General features: G+C 35.7%; 1 protein-coding gene across 1 annotated transcript; it reads right to left on the bottom strand.

Annotated features, from left to right (window-relative positions):
- Positions 1-3967: 3967 nt before the first annotated feature.
- On the bottom strand, positions 3968-18409 carry LOC106876810 (armadillo repeat-containing protein 1). The gene is made up of 9 exons (XM_014925522.2): positions 18168-18409; positions 15199-15286; positions 12065-12139; positions 10705-10793; positions 9903-10016; positions 9357-9450; positions 9105-9221; positions 7328-7402; positions 3968-6035 (listed from the first exon to the last, which is right to left on the bottom strand). Exons 2-9 carry the CDS (start codon positions 15271-15273, stop codon positions 5850-5852), a joined length of 825 nt encoding a protein of 274 aa, XP_014781008.1. The 5' UTR covers positions 15274-15286; positions 18168-18409; the 3' UTR covers positions 3968-5849.
- Between the last annotated feature and the right edge of the window lie 42 nt (positions 18410-18451).

The raw sequence follows: 18451 nt of genomic DNA on the forward strand, positions 1-18451 counted from the left end.
GATTGATTGATTTATTGATTTATTGATTGAGCAAGTGAGTGCATGGGTGATGGATTAATATCCAATTTGGCTGCTGGAGATTGGAAGTTCACTGTTTATTTAGCGAGGGTTTATGTCCTTTTAGTTTTGTCCCTGTTCATTTTGACCATCTTTGTAAATTCTTTGATACTTCTATTTCTAGAAAATTTTTGGGTTTCTTTTTCAATGTAGGGAGTTTGTTAGAGTTTTGTAAGGGAAGTATTGTTGAGGAATATTAGTTTTATATGTAGGTCTAGTTGAGTTTGAGGTTTCATGAGAATTCAATTTCAGATTTGAGGCATGTATGTAATTTTAAAAATTGATTCTAATTACATTGTAATTCATTTCCTAAAACAATTGTTTTAAGATGGAAATAAAATAATCATGATTTTTATTTTTTTCTAAAATTATTCATGTTTTTGTTCTGAAAATATTTCCTTGTTTTAACTGTATAAAGATACTGCTTTATTATTAATTGTAAAAATCTCATTTTATTATTATTATTATTATTATTATTATTATTATTATTAGTGAGCTAGCAAAATAATTAGTAGACCAGGGAAAATGCTTAGCTGTATTTCATCTGTCTTTATGGTCAGAGTTCAAATTCTGCTAAGGTTAACTTTACTGTTCATTCTTTTGGGATTGATAAAATAAGTACCAGTTGATGTAATCGACTTACCCCCCACCCACCCCCACCGAAGATGCTGGCCTTGTAACAAAATTTGAAACCATTATTATGATTTAGGCAGAAACCTGGAAAAATTGTTAGCACACCAGACAAAATACTTTGTGGTATTTTTTGCAGCTTTTTTATGTTCTGAATTCAGATTTCACCTAGATCGGCTTTGCTTTTCAACCTTCTAGGGGTGATACAACAGGTACCAGTTGAGTATTGAGATCGATGAAATTGACTAGTCCCCTCCCACAAAATTTCAGGCCTTGTGCCTATAGTAGAAAGAGTTAATATTACTTCTTTTGTTAAATATTTTCTAAATTAATCAAATACCCCTGTTATTGTATCAATATTATTTGCCAATTGTGGAAGTTGAGCTGAGAAAGATTTGCTTCTCAACAGCTAAAACTATACATACATACTTACATACATAAACACCCACATATTGCATGTGGGCACACTCACACCAAGTCTCTCTTGGTTTTGGTCTGAAGCTGTAGCTATTTATTTTTATCTATTTTTTTAGTCTGCAGAAAGACTATGAAGATTACACAATGATATTCATCAACAGGGCTTATAACTCATTGATGGATTATACTTTAATCGTATTAAGTCAATTGACTTTATTTGTCACATTCCTACATGGAATAACTATGTTTTTCTATTGTATGGAGATTTGTATAAACTTTGAATTCATCAGTGGGAGTTTTTTTCTTTATTTTTTTTTCCTTTTATTTAAAAACCATATATAAATCTTCTTTCCAAATGCGAAGGCAATTAAAATTATGATTAGTTGAAAAGAAAGAAAAAAAAATGGTACTTTGAATAAAGTGTTATGTAAATTACCTCCCTTAGTTAGAAGCCAATGGAATTTATCTCCCTTGGAAATAGGAACTACATGTTGGCTAGAATTCCCTCCCTTGGATGTATTAAAATATTGTTGATGTAGATTTCTTTTTTCATTTTTGAATAGTCAATTTTTGACTGTTTTGATGCCGCTTTGTTTAAATCTATTCTATTAGCTGCATTTTAAGCAGCTGTTTATTGAATAAAGGCTCACAGTAATTCAGTTTTTGTTTTCTGTTCTTCAGTTCTATTTATTTTAGATTAATTAGAATAGGTGTTTTCAAATTTCTTGTAGCCTTAGTAAATATACATTACCATACACTTTTCTTATCATCCAATCTTCATAATCATTATCATCATCATTAATCATAGGGGATTTTTAATAAGTGACAGTAATAATAGTAAGTGCTCAGTGATTTTTTTTTTTTCCAATGTTGGTCACCATTGAAATGATTATAGTTTATATTGGACTCACAAATCATAAAATGCAATACGTCTTTTAACCAACCATCTTTCATTAGAAGTCAGCTTAAATAATAACCCATTGACAGATAAAATAGATTAAGAAAGATAAAGACAAATATCGATTTGATTTATTCACTTAAGACTCTAATTAGTAATTAATCAATGACTAATTTCAATCATTTTCCACATCAAAATAATTTTTAATTAGTTTTTTGATGCTTCTAGCATTCTATATATTAACATATATCTAAGTAGTTTTGACATAGTTATCATGGTGATGATGATGGTGTTTGTTGATTATTCTAATTGGTTAGACATGAAACACAAAAAGCCTAATGACATCATTGAAAAATCCAGCATCTCTTATGGATATTCCGGAAACTTTATAACATAAGGTATTTCCCAAAACAATTTATTTAACTCATTTACATATCCAACCACTACCAGCTGGTATCAAATTCTGGAAACTGAAAATAGAAAAAAATCCCAATCTTTTTAACATCTGCTTTTGTTTCAGTTTTCATCCAACCAAAAAATAAATAAATAAATCAAAAGAGAAAGTAAAAACTATTGTGTCTCATAGTAATAATGGTAATGATGATTATGCAGAAATTAATAAAAGAAATACACCTTCTCTTTAACTTATGATTGAGTTCCCTTTTGACTGACAGGACATAAGTCAATCTGGTTGTATATCAGATTTATATTCTTCAATATTATTTTCATTCAAACATAATTGATGCATGAAAGTAACTGAGTGAGAGACAGTGGCAGGCAATGAATGCCTGGGTCTGATGGATAGTGGGGCTGCATTGCCAGATGCTACCATAGTTATACGTGCTGCTGCCCAACGTCAGAAAATCGATTTATTGAATTTTTTTATTTCCTTATTTTTTGTGGTCATAAGTCGAGAAGGTGTATACAGTATTCTACATTCCATTCTGTAGATCTTGGTTCTTTGCTGACTCAGAAGATCTATGGAATTTTTAAATTTAATTTTTCGTCTAGTCTAGACGAAAGTGGTGATGGAATAGGAGTGTGTACTGATGACCTCCACTACTTTTGTAATATCTAATATTGCATAATTTTTTTTGTGGTTAACTTACATTACTTACTCATTGATGCCCCCCAATTTTTTGTTTTCAATATAAGATACACACTTTCATTTCCCCCTTTATTTCATTGACTTGTAGGTGGCCTGTTCTCTCTGCCCCATTTACATTTTGAGGGCTTTATTTCTCCTTTTTGCTATTTTAAACTTCTTTGTTGCTATACATACCTAGCAATTGCAATGTGGAAGATACACAGTAGCTTTTCAAAAACAAAAACTTAACTTCACTCAAACATTTATTATCCAATGTCAAATCTTCACCGTGCTAACTGCCATCTCGCCACTGGGAGAGTTCCACTACATTCAATCCTTCTAGGATCGGTAAAATAAAGTACCAGTGAAATTGTCACAGTGACTAAGTTGCAGTAATAAAAATTTTGACACCAAGTAGTAAACAATAAAGTTAAATTAAATTAACAGTTGTTTTATGTTTTTAAATGGCTGATATATATCTTCTATTGTAATTGTTTTAGTTCCAACACATGGTCTCAGACCAAATCACCTGCCAGACAATTACATCTCTGAAATAGATAATATATACATACTCCATTTCTTCCTTTTTTTTTATGAAGATGTAATAGGATATATATATATGTATATATACTGTAAATTTTAGAGGTAATACTTGATAAGTGTAAGCAGCTACATATGCCGGATAGTGGCAGAGGTGAAAGAATATATTAAATGTAAATTGAAAACAGAACACAAAGGATATCACGGTACACGTGTTTCAAGCTTTATACACAAACTGTCATTATATATCTAATTAATGGGATTCTTAATAAAATGATAGTTTCCTAATTTCAAAATTAAATTTAAAAATATATATAGAAAAGTAAACAATATGGTCATTTCAACATTCATCAACTTATCATTACTTCTTTTATTATTATTATTCATTTTTGTTTTCAATCAAAAAATATAAAATCTGAAAAACCAAATAAAATGAATTGGAAATTTTGTTTCTTTTTTTTTTTTTTTTTTTTTTTTGGTATTATTATTGAGTACCTAAAAGGTGGCAAGCTGATAGAGTTGTTAGCATGCCAGACAAAATGCCTAGCATATTTTGTGTCTTTACATTCTGAGTTCAGATTCCACAGAGGTTGCTTTTGCCTTTTGGGGTCAATAAAATAAGTACCAGTGAAGCACTGGGGTTGATGTAAATACTGGCCTTGTGCCAAAATTTGAAACCATTATTAAGGTAGTAAGCAAGCAGAATCATTAGCAGGCTGAACAAGTGACCTGACTTTTCATCTGATGTCACTTTGTCCGATGATTTTTTTGTCCAATTTTATATAAACTCTTCAGAAAACAAGGTAAACATCAAAATCAAATAATCATTGAGAATTTTATTGATAGGATTTGTCATTGGCCACAAAAATCATCAGACAAAAAGATGTGGACGGAAAGACGTTTGACGAAGTCATGTCGGATGAAAAGACATAGCACCAGCTGGACAAAATGCTTAGAATTATTTCGTCCATCTTTACATTCTGAGTTCAAATTCTGCTTTTCATCCTTTCAGAGTCAATAAAATAAAAACCAGTTGAGCACCGAGATTGATGATACACAGATTGCTTGCTGTCTCTCTCTCTCATGTATATAACCATTTTGTTACACATTTCTGTTGAAATATGCTGCCTTTGTTTCAATTATGTAGAATCTATATACACAGACATGGCTATGTGGTTAAGAAGCTTGTTTCACAACCATGTGGTCTGAGTTCAGTCCCACCGCATGGTACCTTAGGCAAGTGTCTTCTATTATAACTCCAAGCTGACCAAAGCTTTGCAAATGGGTTTCATAGATGGAAACTGAACAAAGCCTGTTTTGTGCATATGTGTGTCCCACCTCCACTCTTTGACAAATGGTGTTGGTTTGTTTACATCGCGGTAACTTCATGGTTCAACAAAAGCTTAAAAAGGAAAAAATAAGTACTGGGGCTGATTTATTTGACCAAACCCTTCAAGGTGGTACCCCAGCATGGTTGCAGTACAATGACTAAAATAAGAAAAAAAATAAATAGATCATTTAGTAAAATAACTTTGTCATTATCAAAGTGGTGTTTGAGACAAATTAACAAAAATGAAATTTTGCTGGAAAAGTTTTAATTTAAATCACTTCAAAACAGGAAGTTGGTATCAAAACAGTTAATCCTTAATATCTGGATGATATACATGTATCTGCAGGATTTATAAAAATGAAACAACACAAGCCATTTGTCAGTGATATTAAGCTAATATCTAATAGCAGTGGATTGATAGAACCAGAAAATACAAAATGCTGAGTTATTTAGCTGTTGATTGTTCATGCATTTAGTCAAAATCCTGCCAAAGTCAACTTTAATTTTCATTCTTCTAGGGGTCGATAGAACAACTCTATACATCTCTCCTCCAGAAACATTTGTGGCTATGTGTCTATGTTAAAAAATTTAATACTAAACTGATACGATATGATATGCTGATATGTTTGATCATAAATAAATAATTTTAATACATAACAAGTCGACACAGATTTATAAATGTGTCTATTATAAAAGTATCTTAGAGCATCATGCAGCATAAACATCCTAGCAAGGCCACAATTATATTTCCATTAAAAATTTATTTAAACCACAAGCTGTAGCAGTTGTTATCCTACTAAGAGTGTATGTTTCAGTAGCAGTCTTAATTCCATTGTTTGCAGAGTTTTCCTTTTTTCTTGCGTGTGTGTGTATGTGTGTGTGTTTCATTATCACCAGAACGAATTGGAGAAATAATTAGCTGCAGTGCGTAACCAGCTTCCAGAGTAAAATCTGTTATTCGAGCTCTCGGTACGACAAACAGCTTTGTCATCAGCCAGCGGACTTTCAACATCATCCAAATAGTCGGGCCCATCAGTACTGACATCAGTTTGGTCGCTGCTGCATGGCAATATAACCTGTACATTGTATAAAGAAAAAAGAAATATATGAATATATACAGTTCTATATGGGCATATGGCGTAGTGGTTAAGAGCGCGGGCTACTAACCCCAAGGTTCCGAGTTCAATTCACGGCAGCGACCTGATTAATAATAGTAATAATAATAATATAATAATAATAGTAACATCGTTAGGAATGAGAACCCAGGTTCGAAATTTCCCCAAGACACCTTACGAAGGCTGAAGGGTATATCAGCCGAAACGTTGTGTTAACAACAAACAAGATGAGGAGAAATATCCGTCAAATGTAAATAATGTATATGAATATATGTCTTAATGAGAAATTTACTTAATGGATAAATGGTATTTTACACACAAGCATCTTTCTCTCTCCATATATATTATTTTACAACTAATACTCTGAAGTGCTGACAACACACACACACACACACACATTCATTTGTGAACACAAGGGTACAATATTTCTAGCCATCTCTTACTTTTCCCTAATACTTTTGCAGTCTTTATCCCACTCACCTATACTGATTTTCTGTCCCTGAACTCTCTTCTTCTCACTTTGAACCTTGTAGGTATACTCTGACACTTTATCACTCTTTCCAGCTCTACCTCAATTATTCTCATGATGATAAATGGGAGTGGGAGTGACTGAGTGGCACTAGAAAGAGGTGGAAATAGTGGTGATGAGGTGTCAGGGTAGACCCTCAGTGTTTGAGATGAGTAGAAGTGGGACACAAGGATCAGAATGGAAGTTGCAAGAGAGAGTATTGGGAAGGGGGGAGAAATGGGAAATGGATGAGGGAGTAGGTAGGTGACCTGACCACTGTAAAGATTAGGTAGGATTGAAGGGTAGATGTATCGAATGGTGAATGATCAATGATGCAGAAATTTGGGGAGTACAAGGAGGTGGGGAAATAGAAGATGACTGACAGAGCAGAACAGCAGAATAGCAATCATTCAACGCCTGTTTTCCATGCTGGCATGAGTTGAATGGTTTGACCAGAGCTAGTAAAAAGGAGAGCTGCACTAGGTTCCAATCTGATTTGGCTTGGTCTCTACGACTGGATATCCTTCTTAATACCAACTGCTTTACAGAGTGTATTGGATGCTTTTTATGTGGCACCAGCATAGGTGCTTTTACATGGTGCCCGGCACGGGCACTACTATGTGTCACCGACACAGGTCCTTTTTATGTGGCACTGGCAAAGAGTTCTTGCTGGTCAATCCTCTTCAGCGGGGGAAGTAACATCAAACAAATATAAGGTTCTGAAAATGCCTATGTTACACTTTACCTCTTCACCAAGTTCATTTTTTACAATCTGCTGTGCTGACATAGTTTGAGATTTTGCTATTGCTTCAGCTAATACCTGGAAAAAAAAAGAAAAAAAAAATATGAACAAGAGTATAAATATAATACATATGACCCATGTAACAACATGTATATATAAGAATGCCCCCACGTGCGTGTGTGCGTGTGTGTGTGTGTGTGTACAAACATTGGCAGTTTCTCTTGTGACTGTTTGTATGGATTGATGCAGGACTGTGCCAAATGGTATGATGCTGTCAGGTAACCAACCCATGACGATTTTGAGAAACAGACATGAAATAATGATATCAATGACTAGGATTTCTATTAAGAATGCTTAATTATAACCGTTGCAGCTTAGCCCCAAATCAACCCTGACAGAGCAAATTTATGATCAAACGGATTCCAACCATGACCTTCTTTGTTTTTTTTTCTTTTTTGTGTAGACATGATGTGTCAGTCTTTGAATGGTAGGGTATGTGGTTTGAGGGAAATTGGCTGTTGTTTCTAACAAATGAAGCAACCATGTGGCAGTTTGTATCAAATGTAATAGTTACTATATTTAATGTTGGAACACCTGGCAACAAGAGAAAATGAGCACCATCATCACCATCCACTTTTTCCATGTATGCATGGGTCAAAGTTTGTTCTGACAGATTTTCTACGTCTGGATGCCCTTGCTGTCACCAGCCCTCACCTGTATCCAAGCAAGGTTATGTTTTCCCCATGACCAGACATGTTTGTTCATTTAAGAATAGAAATGAACACCACTGCTTATATGTTCATGTACAATCATGTGTTGTCAAAAGAAGGGTACACACAAAACGCACACAACAGGTTTCTTTCAGTTTCCAATGACCAAATCCACTCACAAGGCTTTGGTCAGCCCAGAAGTATAGAAGACAGCACTCACCCAAGGTGTTGTGCAATGGTACTGAACCCAAGATCACATGGTTAAGAAGAGTCTTAACCACACTGCCATGTTTGCACCTATTACTCTGCAATATCTGTGTATAAAGTCTATTCTCCATGCTGGCATGGGTTGGACTGTCTAACAGGAACCACCAAGCCAGAGAAGTGTGTTGAGCTCCAATGTCAGCTTTGACATAGTTTGTATGTCTGAATATCCTTCTTAACACTGACCACTTTACAAAGAGTACAAGGTGTACTGTCACCAAGTAACACACAAGGCAAGACCTTTTGACCGAGTGGGGTTATAGTATTGAGAGAGGTGGCTTTACATCAGGTGTTATGGGGGTTAAGGTATTACAGGAGGACAAACGTGTGTTTGTGTGTGATCAAAACTGCAAAACACACATCTGTATCATATTTGTGTGTGTGTTGGCACTCAGTCGCTTACAACGTAGAGGGTTCCAGTTGATCCGATCAACGGAACAGCCTGCTCGTGAAATTAACGTGCAAGCGGCTGAGCACTCCACAGACACGTGTACCCTTAACGTAGTTCTTGGGGATATTCAGCGTGACACAGTGTGACAAGGCTGGCCCTTTGAATTACAGGCACAACAGAAACAGGAATTAAGAGTGAGAGAAAGTTGTGGTGAAAGAGTACAGCAGGGTTCGCCACCATCCCCTGCCAGAGCCTCGTGGTGCTTTAGGTGTTTTCGCTCAATAAACACTCACAACGCCCGGTCTGGGAATCGAAACAGCGATCCTATGACCGCGAGTCCGCTGCCCTAACCACTGGGCCATTGCGCCTCCACTGTATCAGATTAGAAAGAAATGAATCAATTTAAACTGCTCACCTCAGGTTGTACTTTTGAAAGAGTCCTCACGGTGCAACGGGATTTGTTCATATCAAAGATTATGCTGATGACACCTTTAACTTTGATAAGGAGACAGGTACATAATTCACGATCATGCTGTAAATTAGAAAACAAAAGCAGGAGTCAACTGAAATACCTTCGTTTACATATTTAACCCTTCTGGAGAGTTATGGGCAATCACTTTCACCCAACCAAATCCATAAGAAACTAACAAAAACTCCTCAAACTTACCTTATCAAAAAGTCCTTTTAATTGGAACAGTATTGTTTTGTATTTACTGTTGTGAGTACTAGAAGAATGATCAGTTTTGGATAGATTACTTCTTCTGAAAAATAAAATTTACCAAAACTATTTAAGAAGTTTCAAAGGATTTCAATTTTTCTTTAATATTTGTTAGTTTATGGTTTCTTCCACAATTACAGCTCGAATTTTGATCAACTTGATTGTACAGTGGGCTGTTATATAAATGTTATGTTCTTCATGATAAAAGTAGGAAATTCCCAGCTATAATTAACCCTTTTGATACCAACCCACATGAGGGCACCACTTAGTTCTATGATAATATCCTTCCTATTTTAAAATGGCTTCTATCATGGTAATTTATGTTGCAGACACCAGCTTAATAATGGCAATGTTATTTTACAAAATTCTTCAGTATTTTCAAAATGAATTGAAACAAAGGCAGCGTATCAGGAACAGTTTTAGAAGTAGTAAAAATAAAAAAAGAAAGGTATATCATGAAAAATCAGACCACAGAAATTAATTAACACTAAATACCTGTTATTTTTAGGAGTTTGATAAATATTAGTTTTAGCAGGGTTGACAACAGGAGTGTTCTGTAGAGCTTCATATAGCTTCATAGCTTTATTACAAATATCTTCATTTGGAGATCTATATAAATATATATAGAGAGAAAGATAAGATAAAATAAATTATATAATAAAACAAAGATAATGGTGATAATGTTGATTTATATATATATATATATACAAGGGGGTGCCGAAAAGTTCCTGACTCTGGATAAAAGAAAATACAGGAGGATCAGTTATGATTTTATTCAATATATCTCCCTCTCAGATTCACACACTTATTGCAGCAGTCCTTCAGTTTTTCTAAGCCCTGTAAAAGAACTGAGAAGGTTGGGCATCCAGCCAAGTCTTTCACAATACTCTTAAAGCCAGCACCCCTCATATATTTGGAATGGTGCTCAAAGCAGATAAATCCTTTTCTATCCAAAGGGTCTTTTAACTCAATATTTACATGCTAATCTCAAAAACGTACCTGGAAGCCAATAAATAACGAAGTAGAAAGATCAAATAAAATACATGTGAAAATATGTACAAACTATTTATTAAAACAGATATAAGCTAATAATTTTAAAAAATGCTTTTGCATGTTACATTGTTTATTTGAGTAGGGTCATATGTCTTGGAACCAATTGAGGTATACCTATATACTGTCAACTTGTATGCTGGAAAATATGATAAATAAGGGAGATGGAAAGGATTGGTAGAAAACAAAAAACAACGACAAAAGGATGAAATATGAGAAATTGGTAAAGTGTGTAAAAGAATCTTACTGGAGGATTTCTTCAAGTTGCATTTGAAGGTAATTATTCTCAATGAGTTGGGTTCTACCTTCTGGACATTCCGATAACAGAAGAAAGATCTAGAAACAGAAGAGCAATAATGATATTAGAACTGATACAACATAATCATCATTTAACGTCTGTTGTCCATGCTGGCGTGGGTTGGACAGTTTGACTGGACTGGCACACTAGAAGGCTGCACCAGGCTCCTGTCTGATTTGGCATAGTTTTCTATGGCTGGATGCCCTTCCTAACACTAGCCACTCCGAGTGTGTAATGGGTTCTTTTATGTGCCACCGGTATCTACCATGACTACGATTTTACTCAGCTTGAAGAGTTTTCTTCTCAAGCATGACATAATGCCAAAGGTCTTGGTCATTGCCTCCTTGAGGCCCAATACACGAAAGGAGCTTGACCACTTTGCCTCCATGAAACCCAATGCTCGAAAGGAACTCAGCTACTTTGCCTCCATGAGGCCCAGAGAAGATAATTAACTCAATGATGATGGTGACGATTTTGTTATAGGACTCTTCATCTCTGCAAAGCAATTCACCTAAGAGAAGGCTACTCCAGTGTCGGATCTACAGCTTGCTGGTCATCACAGCTGTCTAAGTCCACTGAGCCATTGTGGTCAAACCTCCAGGTCTATAGAGTGGGATGAGATTGCATGGACTGGCTCTCACTTTAAAACTACAAACACAAGCAAGAAGAAAAGTCCTGCAGCATTAAAAAACAAGTTACATAGCCACTTAAGGGTGTGTCACTCTTCTTAATATTTGGACATGTAGAACTGCCATCTTCACATTATCCAGATCATTATTTTTTAAAAGAATAGTTGAGTCTATCTGGCTTTTAAGTGTATTTTATTTGAGTGCTATGTAGTTTCCTTCAACTCCATCTATCATTAATTTTCATTCTGTTTACATACACAATTTTGAAATATTTGTCATTAAAACCAGATACATACAGCATACTTGTTTCTTTAGAACCAATGGTAGAATCAACTACACTATTCTAATATATCTGAAAACTGAAAGATAGGTTGATACATACAGCAACCCTAAACATAAATGGATCAAAAAGGATAGTGAAATTATAGGCGAGAGCCTATAACCCAGAGCACAGTCAAGACTGCAACCACATATTTAAGTAGATCAAACACTTGAAAAAAGTTTCACATTTTGACTCAATGTTATGATATGCTAAACAGGAAATCCAGTATGTTGACAGCATGCAGGCATATGAAGAAATCCTAGAAATGTTCAGTTATATACCAGGTAAACATCTCCACAATCACTTGAACATTGGAGAGAGAGAGAGAGGAGAAGGTAGACGGATGAAATCAACTGACCTCCAATGTTGATATTATCACAGTTTCTGATTCATTGCTAAGTAGAAGAACAAGTCCATCAATCAATGTTTTGTCCTATATAGAAATATAATGAAGAAAATAAGTTCTGGAAACGACATTTTCAGACTTCATTTAATGACAGACATAGAAAAAAAGCAAAATTAACAAAACACAATGTCACCAATCATCAACATCATGGGTTAACCCAAATTAAAGATATACCCAAGCTCAACAGTATGGCATTCATAACCATTTGGCCCCTTATTTTTTAAAGACATATCTACTTAGGACTATATTATCCAATGCAACCTCTATTTTATTAAAAAAAAAAAAAAAAAAAAAAAAGGCAGGTGTGATTTAAGGGAGACTTAGCGAAGGTTGAAGGACTACACAGAGGATCTTGTTGGCTCATCAAATGTAAAATAAATACAGTAGTTCATTTATTAAAATATCTCATCCTAACTCTTTAGTGATCAGATTATGTACTGGTGGCACATAAAAGGCACCCAGTACACACTGTTAAGTGGTTGGCATTATGAAGGGCATCCATCCATAGAAACCATACCTCAACAGACAACTGTAGTCTGGACAGCTCCCTGCTAGCCAGCTCCATGTCAAGCCAACCGATCCATGCCAGCATGAAAGATGGACGTTAAATGATGTCACTAACCTTTACCTGTAGGGAATATTTTATTTTACATGGCTTTGAAAGCACAAAGCTAACAGATAACTTGTTGACAAGAAGCAACAGAAACATACATGTATATAAGTGTGTGTATGTGTCTTTTGTCTAGATATTACCTGCTACTTGTGAAAATGTGTCTAGTCATTGTGCTGTTCACATTCAAAGTACTTGCTTGGAAAACAGGTGAGGATTGGTGACAGGAAGAACATCCAGCCACAGAAAATCTACCTCAACAAATTTTGTCTGACCCATGCAAGTATGGAAAAGTGGATACTAAAACAATGATGATATGATAATGATGATGAACTACAACAAAATTTATTTTTAAGCTGCCTCCTTAAATCAATCCCCTTCTTCAAAATCTCTATGCTTCCCTTTTACTATTTATTTATTAATTCATTTATTTTATAACCAGGGTTTGTAAATAAAAGGAGCTGATGGTTACAAGCCAATCACCGACTCATTACATTTCTATGTGCCGGTGGCACGTAAAAGCACCCACTACACTCTCGGAGTGGTTGGCGTTAGGAAGGGCATCCAGCTGTAGAAACTCTGCTAGATCAGATTGGAGCCTGGTACAGCCATCTGGTTCGCCAGTCCTCAGTCAAATCGTGCAACCCATGCTAGCATGGAAAGCGGACGTTAAACGATGATGATGTGACAAAGGAGTGTTCTCATCATCAGAAATGTGGAGACATGAAATGAAGGCGATTTGGCAACAATTTCAAAAGGTCAGACAACACATGTGGTATGTTAAAACTAGCTACATATGCTAGAAATAGTAGTCAAATCTCTACCCTAAAAAAATTGGAAGAACACATGAAAATATGGTTCAAGAAAACACAATGATCGTGTTTGGGAGGTCTCTGATAAGTTTGTCAGATTAAGACAGATACAGGGTTAAACAAATTCATACAAATACCATCACGCCAAGTAAAATCAGTCATGGCAGATACTGGTATCATGCAAATGGCACCTGTGCTGGTGGCACATAAAAGCACCCATTACACTCTCAGAGTGATTGGCATTAGGAAGGGCATCCAGCTGTAGAAACCATCCCAAATCAGACTGGAGTTTGGTGCAGCCTTCCAGCTCGCCAGCCCTGGTGAAACCATCCAACTCATGCCAGTATGGACAACGGATGTTAAATGATGATGATGATGATAATGACTAAAATTTGCAGGGCTATCTCCCACATAATATTAAACAATTTGAGAGATTCAAAGATCACAAACCAAATGACTGATAGTTCTCATGTTATTGAGAGAATATACACAACCAGTCTTAATGGTTCAGTCTGCTTAGCTGTGGGTAGGTGGCACCAAGTACTTCATCCCATTAAGACATGAAGAATGACCTCAGGACACTGAAACTTTCAGGCAAGATGACAGGGGACGGAGATGCCCGATGCCTTGCTGTACTCCGGTTCCTCTGGTGGTGAAAGCACTCATGGCTGTAAAGTGGTTGGCATTAGGAAGGGCATTCAGCTATAGAAACTGTTGTATTTCCCTCGGGTGACTCGCAGAGATAACACAACGAGTTATACAAATTTAATTATTACATTTATTATTCAAACGCACTCACCCAATGTTCGTTATGAATAAACAAAAGTCATATATATCTCAATGACATTTTACTACAACAGTCCCACAAGACAACAACAATGAAACAATGAACTCAGACGAACCACATTGACACACGGAACGTCAGACGAATTATATATCTAACAGTCCATATAACAGAAACCATGCCAAGTCAGACTGAAGTCTGGTGCAGCTCCCCAGCTTTGGTCAAACCATCCAACAACCCATGCCAGCAAAGGACAACAGACATTAAATGATGATGATGTCACTGAACTAACATACACTTCCAATCTTAAATGGTCCAATCCATTAAGGTGGGGATGACACAGAGTAGGAACACCAGAGAATAAAAAATACTAATTTTAAATGGTCCAGTCCATTTAGTTGTGAATAGAACAGAGTAGGACAAATGCAGTTTATGTCACTGAAGGAAATATAAATGGTCCAGTATATTAACTTGTAGGTAAGACAGTAAAATTCCAATGCTTATTAGAAATGGTAACACCAAAAAATTTACAAATGCTTTGGTTACTTGTAGTGCCAAATTCAACTTTTCCATGGGTACAGCCTGGAGAGATATGAACTCTACCAAACCGACTTACTTTATAACAGGCATTATATAAAAATTAAATTCTCAATAGTTCCTTTACAACTCAAAATACATAACCGGGTTGCTTTCAATTGTATCTGCTTCATTATGACAGTGGGGTTAAACAAAAACATAATAAAAAATAAAGAAGCGTCTGTGCAGTTGCTTGACCTGCTAGAAATAGCAGTTAAATCTCTCGCAGAGCACATCTTAACAAAAAAGGCGGAATAACTCATGAGACTGAGAAGATAATTAAATAACAAGAGATAGACTGTACCTGGAGGAGCATACTTCTCTGTTTAGGGTCAACAGCAAATAATTTCAGAGAATCGAGAGAGTCGAGGGAGATCATTTTGGTAGTTTTTCTGAAATGTATTGCAGAATTAAGGATACTTTTGATTTCACTATCATATAATAGATTTGAAGAAGGTGAATACCAAAGCATACAATAGTACCAATAGTTAGTTAGTCTACATTACTCCATGAGAAGCATAGGGCTGCAACCATTTCATGCCAGTAAATGCTATCTTGGGTTAGCTCTTTGATTTCAGACCAAGAGAGATCAGTTGCCATCACTTCATCCTACACACATCCTTTCCAGGTCTTCGTAGATTATCTAGTTTTCCTCTTTCTTAGTAAACATGGAGATATTTTTGGTAATAAATTCAGTATGTGTTAAATTTACATATCTTATAAGAGCCTCTATCTGGTTAGAAAGCAGCCGCATTTTTGTACAATTATACTCCACCATCTTACAAAAAACCCATACACACTGGATAATGTAGTCCCATATACTCCTAAAACTTAATCTGTCGCTCATTTGAACACCATCATCTGGTTCTATGGGTGTATTTAGCAGAGTCCACTCTGTTGTAAGCATTCAGGACAAGGTTTCTGGTTATAGCATAACTTCCTCCTTCCCTCTCACCAGTCATGACAAGAATAAATAAATATAATATAATATGTGTGTGTGTGAAGGTGCATAGCTCAGTGGTTCGTGTGCTGGGCTCACAATCATGAGATAGTGAGTTCGATTCACAGACCGGGCTGTGTTGCGTTCTTGAGCAAGACACTTTATTTCACATTGCTCCAGTTCACTCAGCTGTAGAAATGAGTTGCGACGTCACTGGTGCCAAGCTGTATCGGCCTATGCCCTCCCCTTGGGCAACACTGGTGGCATAGAGTGGGGAGACTGGTATGCATGGGCGACTGTTGGTCTTCCATAAACCTTGGCTGGACCTGTACCTCGGAGGGTAACTTTCTAGGTGCAATCCCATGGTCATTCATGACTGAAGGGGGGGGAGGGGTTTACCCTTTTAAATATATATATATTCTTTTATTTGTTTCAGTCAGTTGTCAAGTGATGGTGGAGGGACAAACACAGACACACACGACAGGCTTCTTTCAGTTTCCGTCTACCAAATCTACTCACAAGGCTTTGGTCAGCCCGAGGTTGTAGTAGAAGACACTTACCTGAGGTGCCACGCAGTGAGACTGAACCCGGAACAATGTGGTTGATAAGCAAGCTACTTTATTTCAATAAATTTGCCATGTAGGCATAATACAGAGGGGACGAACAAGGACAGACTAACATACAATGGTGAAGTAGCTTAAAGCGCTATTATAAATCGATTAAAAATATGAAAAATTTAAAATTAAAAAAAAATAAAAAACATTGCGTTATGCAATGTGATACTGAAGGAAAGGCGTCCAACATCAGGGTAGGGACTTTGATTCTCTTCCAGGGCTCCACTTACTTGGTGCCAATCACCAAGATTTCTTCTTCGAAATTTCACTCACAAATCACTGCTCAATCCGAGGTTATAATAGAAAATATCTGCTGAAAGTATCACGCAGTGGGATTGAACTTGAAACCTCGTGACAGGGAAGCGAACTTCATACTCAATTAGCATCATGAACGACTAGAAATAATCCGTTATTACATTTACAACTTTTGCATCTTCCATTATAATTTCATTTATAATTTCGTTTTTTTTTTTTGTCGATTATTGTACTTAAAATATCGGTCCTCCATGGGTAAAAGGCAAACGTGAAGCCACCTGGTCGCGAAAAATCAACAAACATTTCTAAAGCGTCTGTATTAACCCCACCTCTCATTACAATAGTCCTTCGAAATTAAAGTTTGATCGTTTCTAAAAAGCACAATGGTTTGCACGGCCACTGTCCAACAAACAAAGGTACCTACTCCTCAGGTAAGTAACGTGGCCACAACTGACTTCCCGGAACTAATACATAAGTTTCAACTCGACTCTCCTAAGTGTAAAGTAACCAGCACAAATGTTTAGGTATTCAACTACTGACCCTATGGCGTGTCTCGCAATACATTTCAATACTCCCAAATGATATAAACACTAGTTGTAAATAGGTACAGTAAACAGTGGTGGCCCTATTTGACGAGTGCTTTTTAAAATTTGCAATACTGAAACCACGTCATCCATCTGGAAGAGAAATAACTAACTGCATTATTGATTTGCCCTTAAGAGGTTTCAAGTGACCCTTCAGCTTAATGAGTCCTGCCACGAAATGAAATGCATGTAATATATAAACTCATGACTCTTGTTAAAGTAGTTATCCGATTTATTGTTACATAAAAACACATTGAACAAACATATTGGGTTTATTTTTCTAATTTTTTCAGTATCATAGCCAGCATTTCCGACAGTCGCAAATATGTTGGCAATGTTTACCTGACAATCAAATATCATGCCTCATTTATTCGTCTTTCGCACCAATTCTTATTAGAATTATGGATGCATCATATGTAAAGTATATTAATATAAAATGTTGTTTTTGTGGTAAAATATTTCGTGGCGAACCAAAAGGTCAAGGCTAGGGTAAGAAAAACCAGCCCATATTTCTTTTGAGAAAGGCAATCACCTCTACGGCTAAAAATGAACTACTAAGTTTATTTGATAAATCCATCAGCAGTAAAGGATAAATTGGAGGCAGCAAAATACTAAATAATAGTATCTAGATGAATGAACGAGTTATATAAGTAGAAGAGGACGATCCATTCTGCATAAATATACGTATACACACACACCCTAGGTCAAAGTTATTGCATAATTACAGAAGTAAACAAAAAAGCATAAAAAAAAAATAGCATGGATTTACAAATACATACATGCATTAAACTTTCTATAATCTGGAAGAGTTCAGATTAATAAATAACTACACTCTTTCTCTTAATATAGATTACATCATCAAATATATTTGTATACATACCACGCTGAAAATAGTTTAATACACGAAAATCAACTTCTCTCTTTTTCTTGGCCTTGACTAATTTTTGATGAGGCTTGAACTTGTTACTAATTTCAATGTATATATATATATATATATATGTAGATGAAAAAAAACAGGAAGTAGAGATAAATAAATTACATTAATTAAAACGTGAAAACATTGTTATTAATTACTAATAGCAAACATGACACTAAGTCGAAATGTTGTCTTGCTGAGTTATAAATAATTTTACGCCTTTTGATTGGTTGATTTTGTCAACGGTT

Source organism: Octopus bimaculoides, chromosome 7 (assembly GCF_001194135.2).
Source record: "Octopus bimaculoides isolate UCB-OBI-ISO-001 chromosome 7, ASM119413v2, whole genome shotgun sequence".
Lineage (NCBI taxonomy): Eukaryota > Metazoa > Mollusca > Cephalopoda > Octopoda > Octopodidae > Octopus > Octopus bimaculoides.

What these genes read in the sequence shown, in the direction of transcription:
- LOC106876810 (XM_014925522.2), bottom strand. Translation starts at nt 15,273, where the DNA reads ATGATCTCCCTCGACTCTCTCGATTCTCTGAAATTATTTGCTGTTGAC. An exon ending in CAAACTCCTAAAAATAACAG is followed by an intron (nt 9,451 to 9,902) that starts GTATTTAGTGTT and finishes TTTATTTTTCAG; the next exon opens with AAGAAGTAATCTATCCAAAA. An exon ending in AAAATGAACTTGGTGAAGAG is followed by an intron (nt 6,036 to 7,327) that starts GTAAAGTGTAAC and finishes TACAATGTACAG; the next exon opens with GTTATATTGCCATGCAGCAG.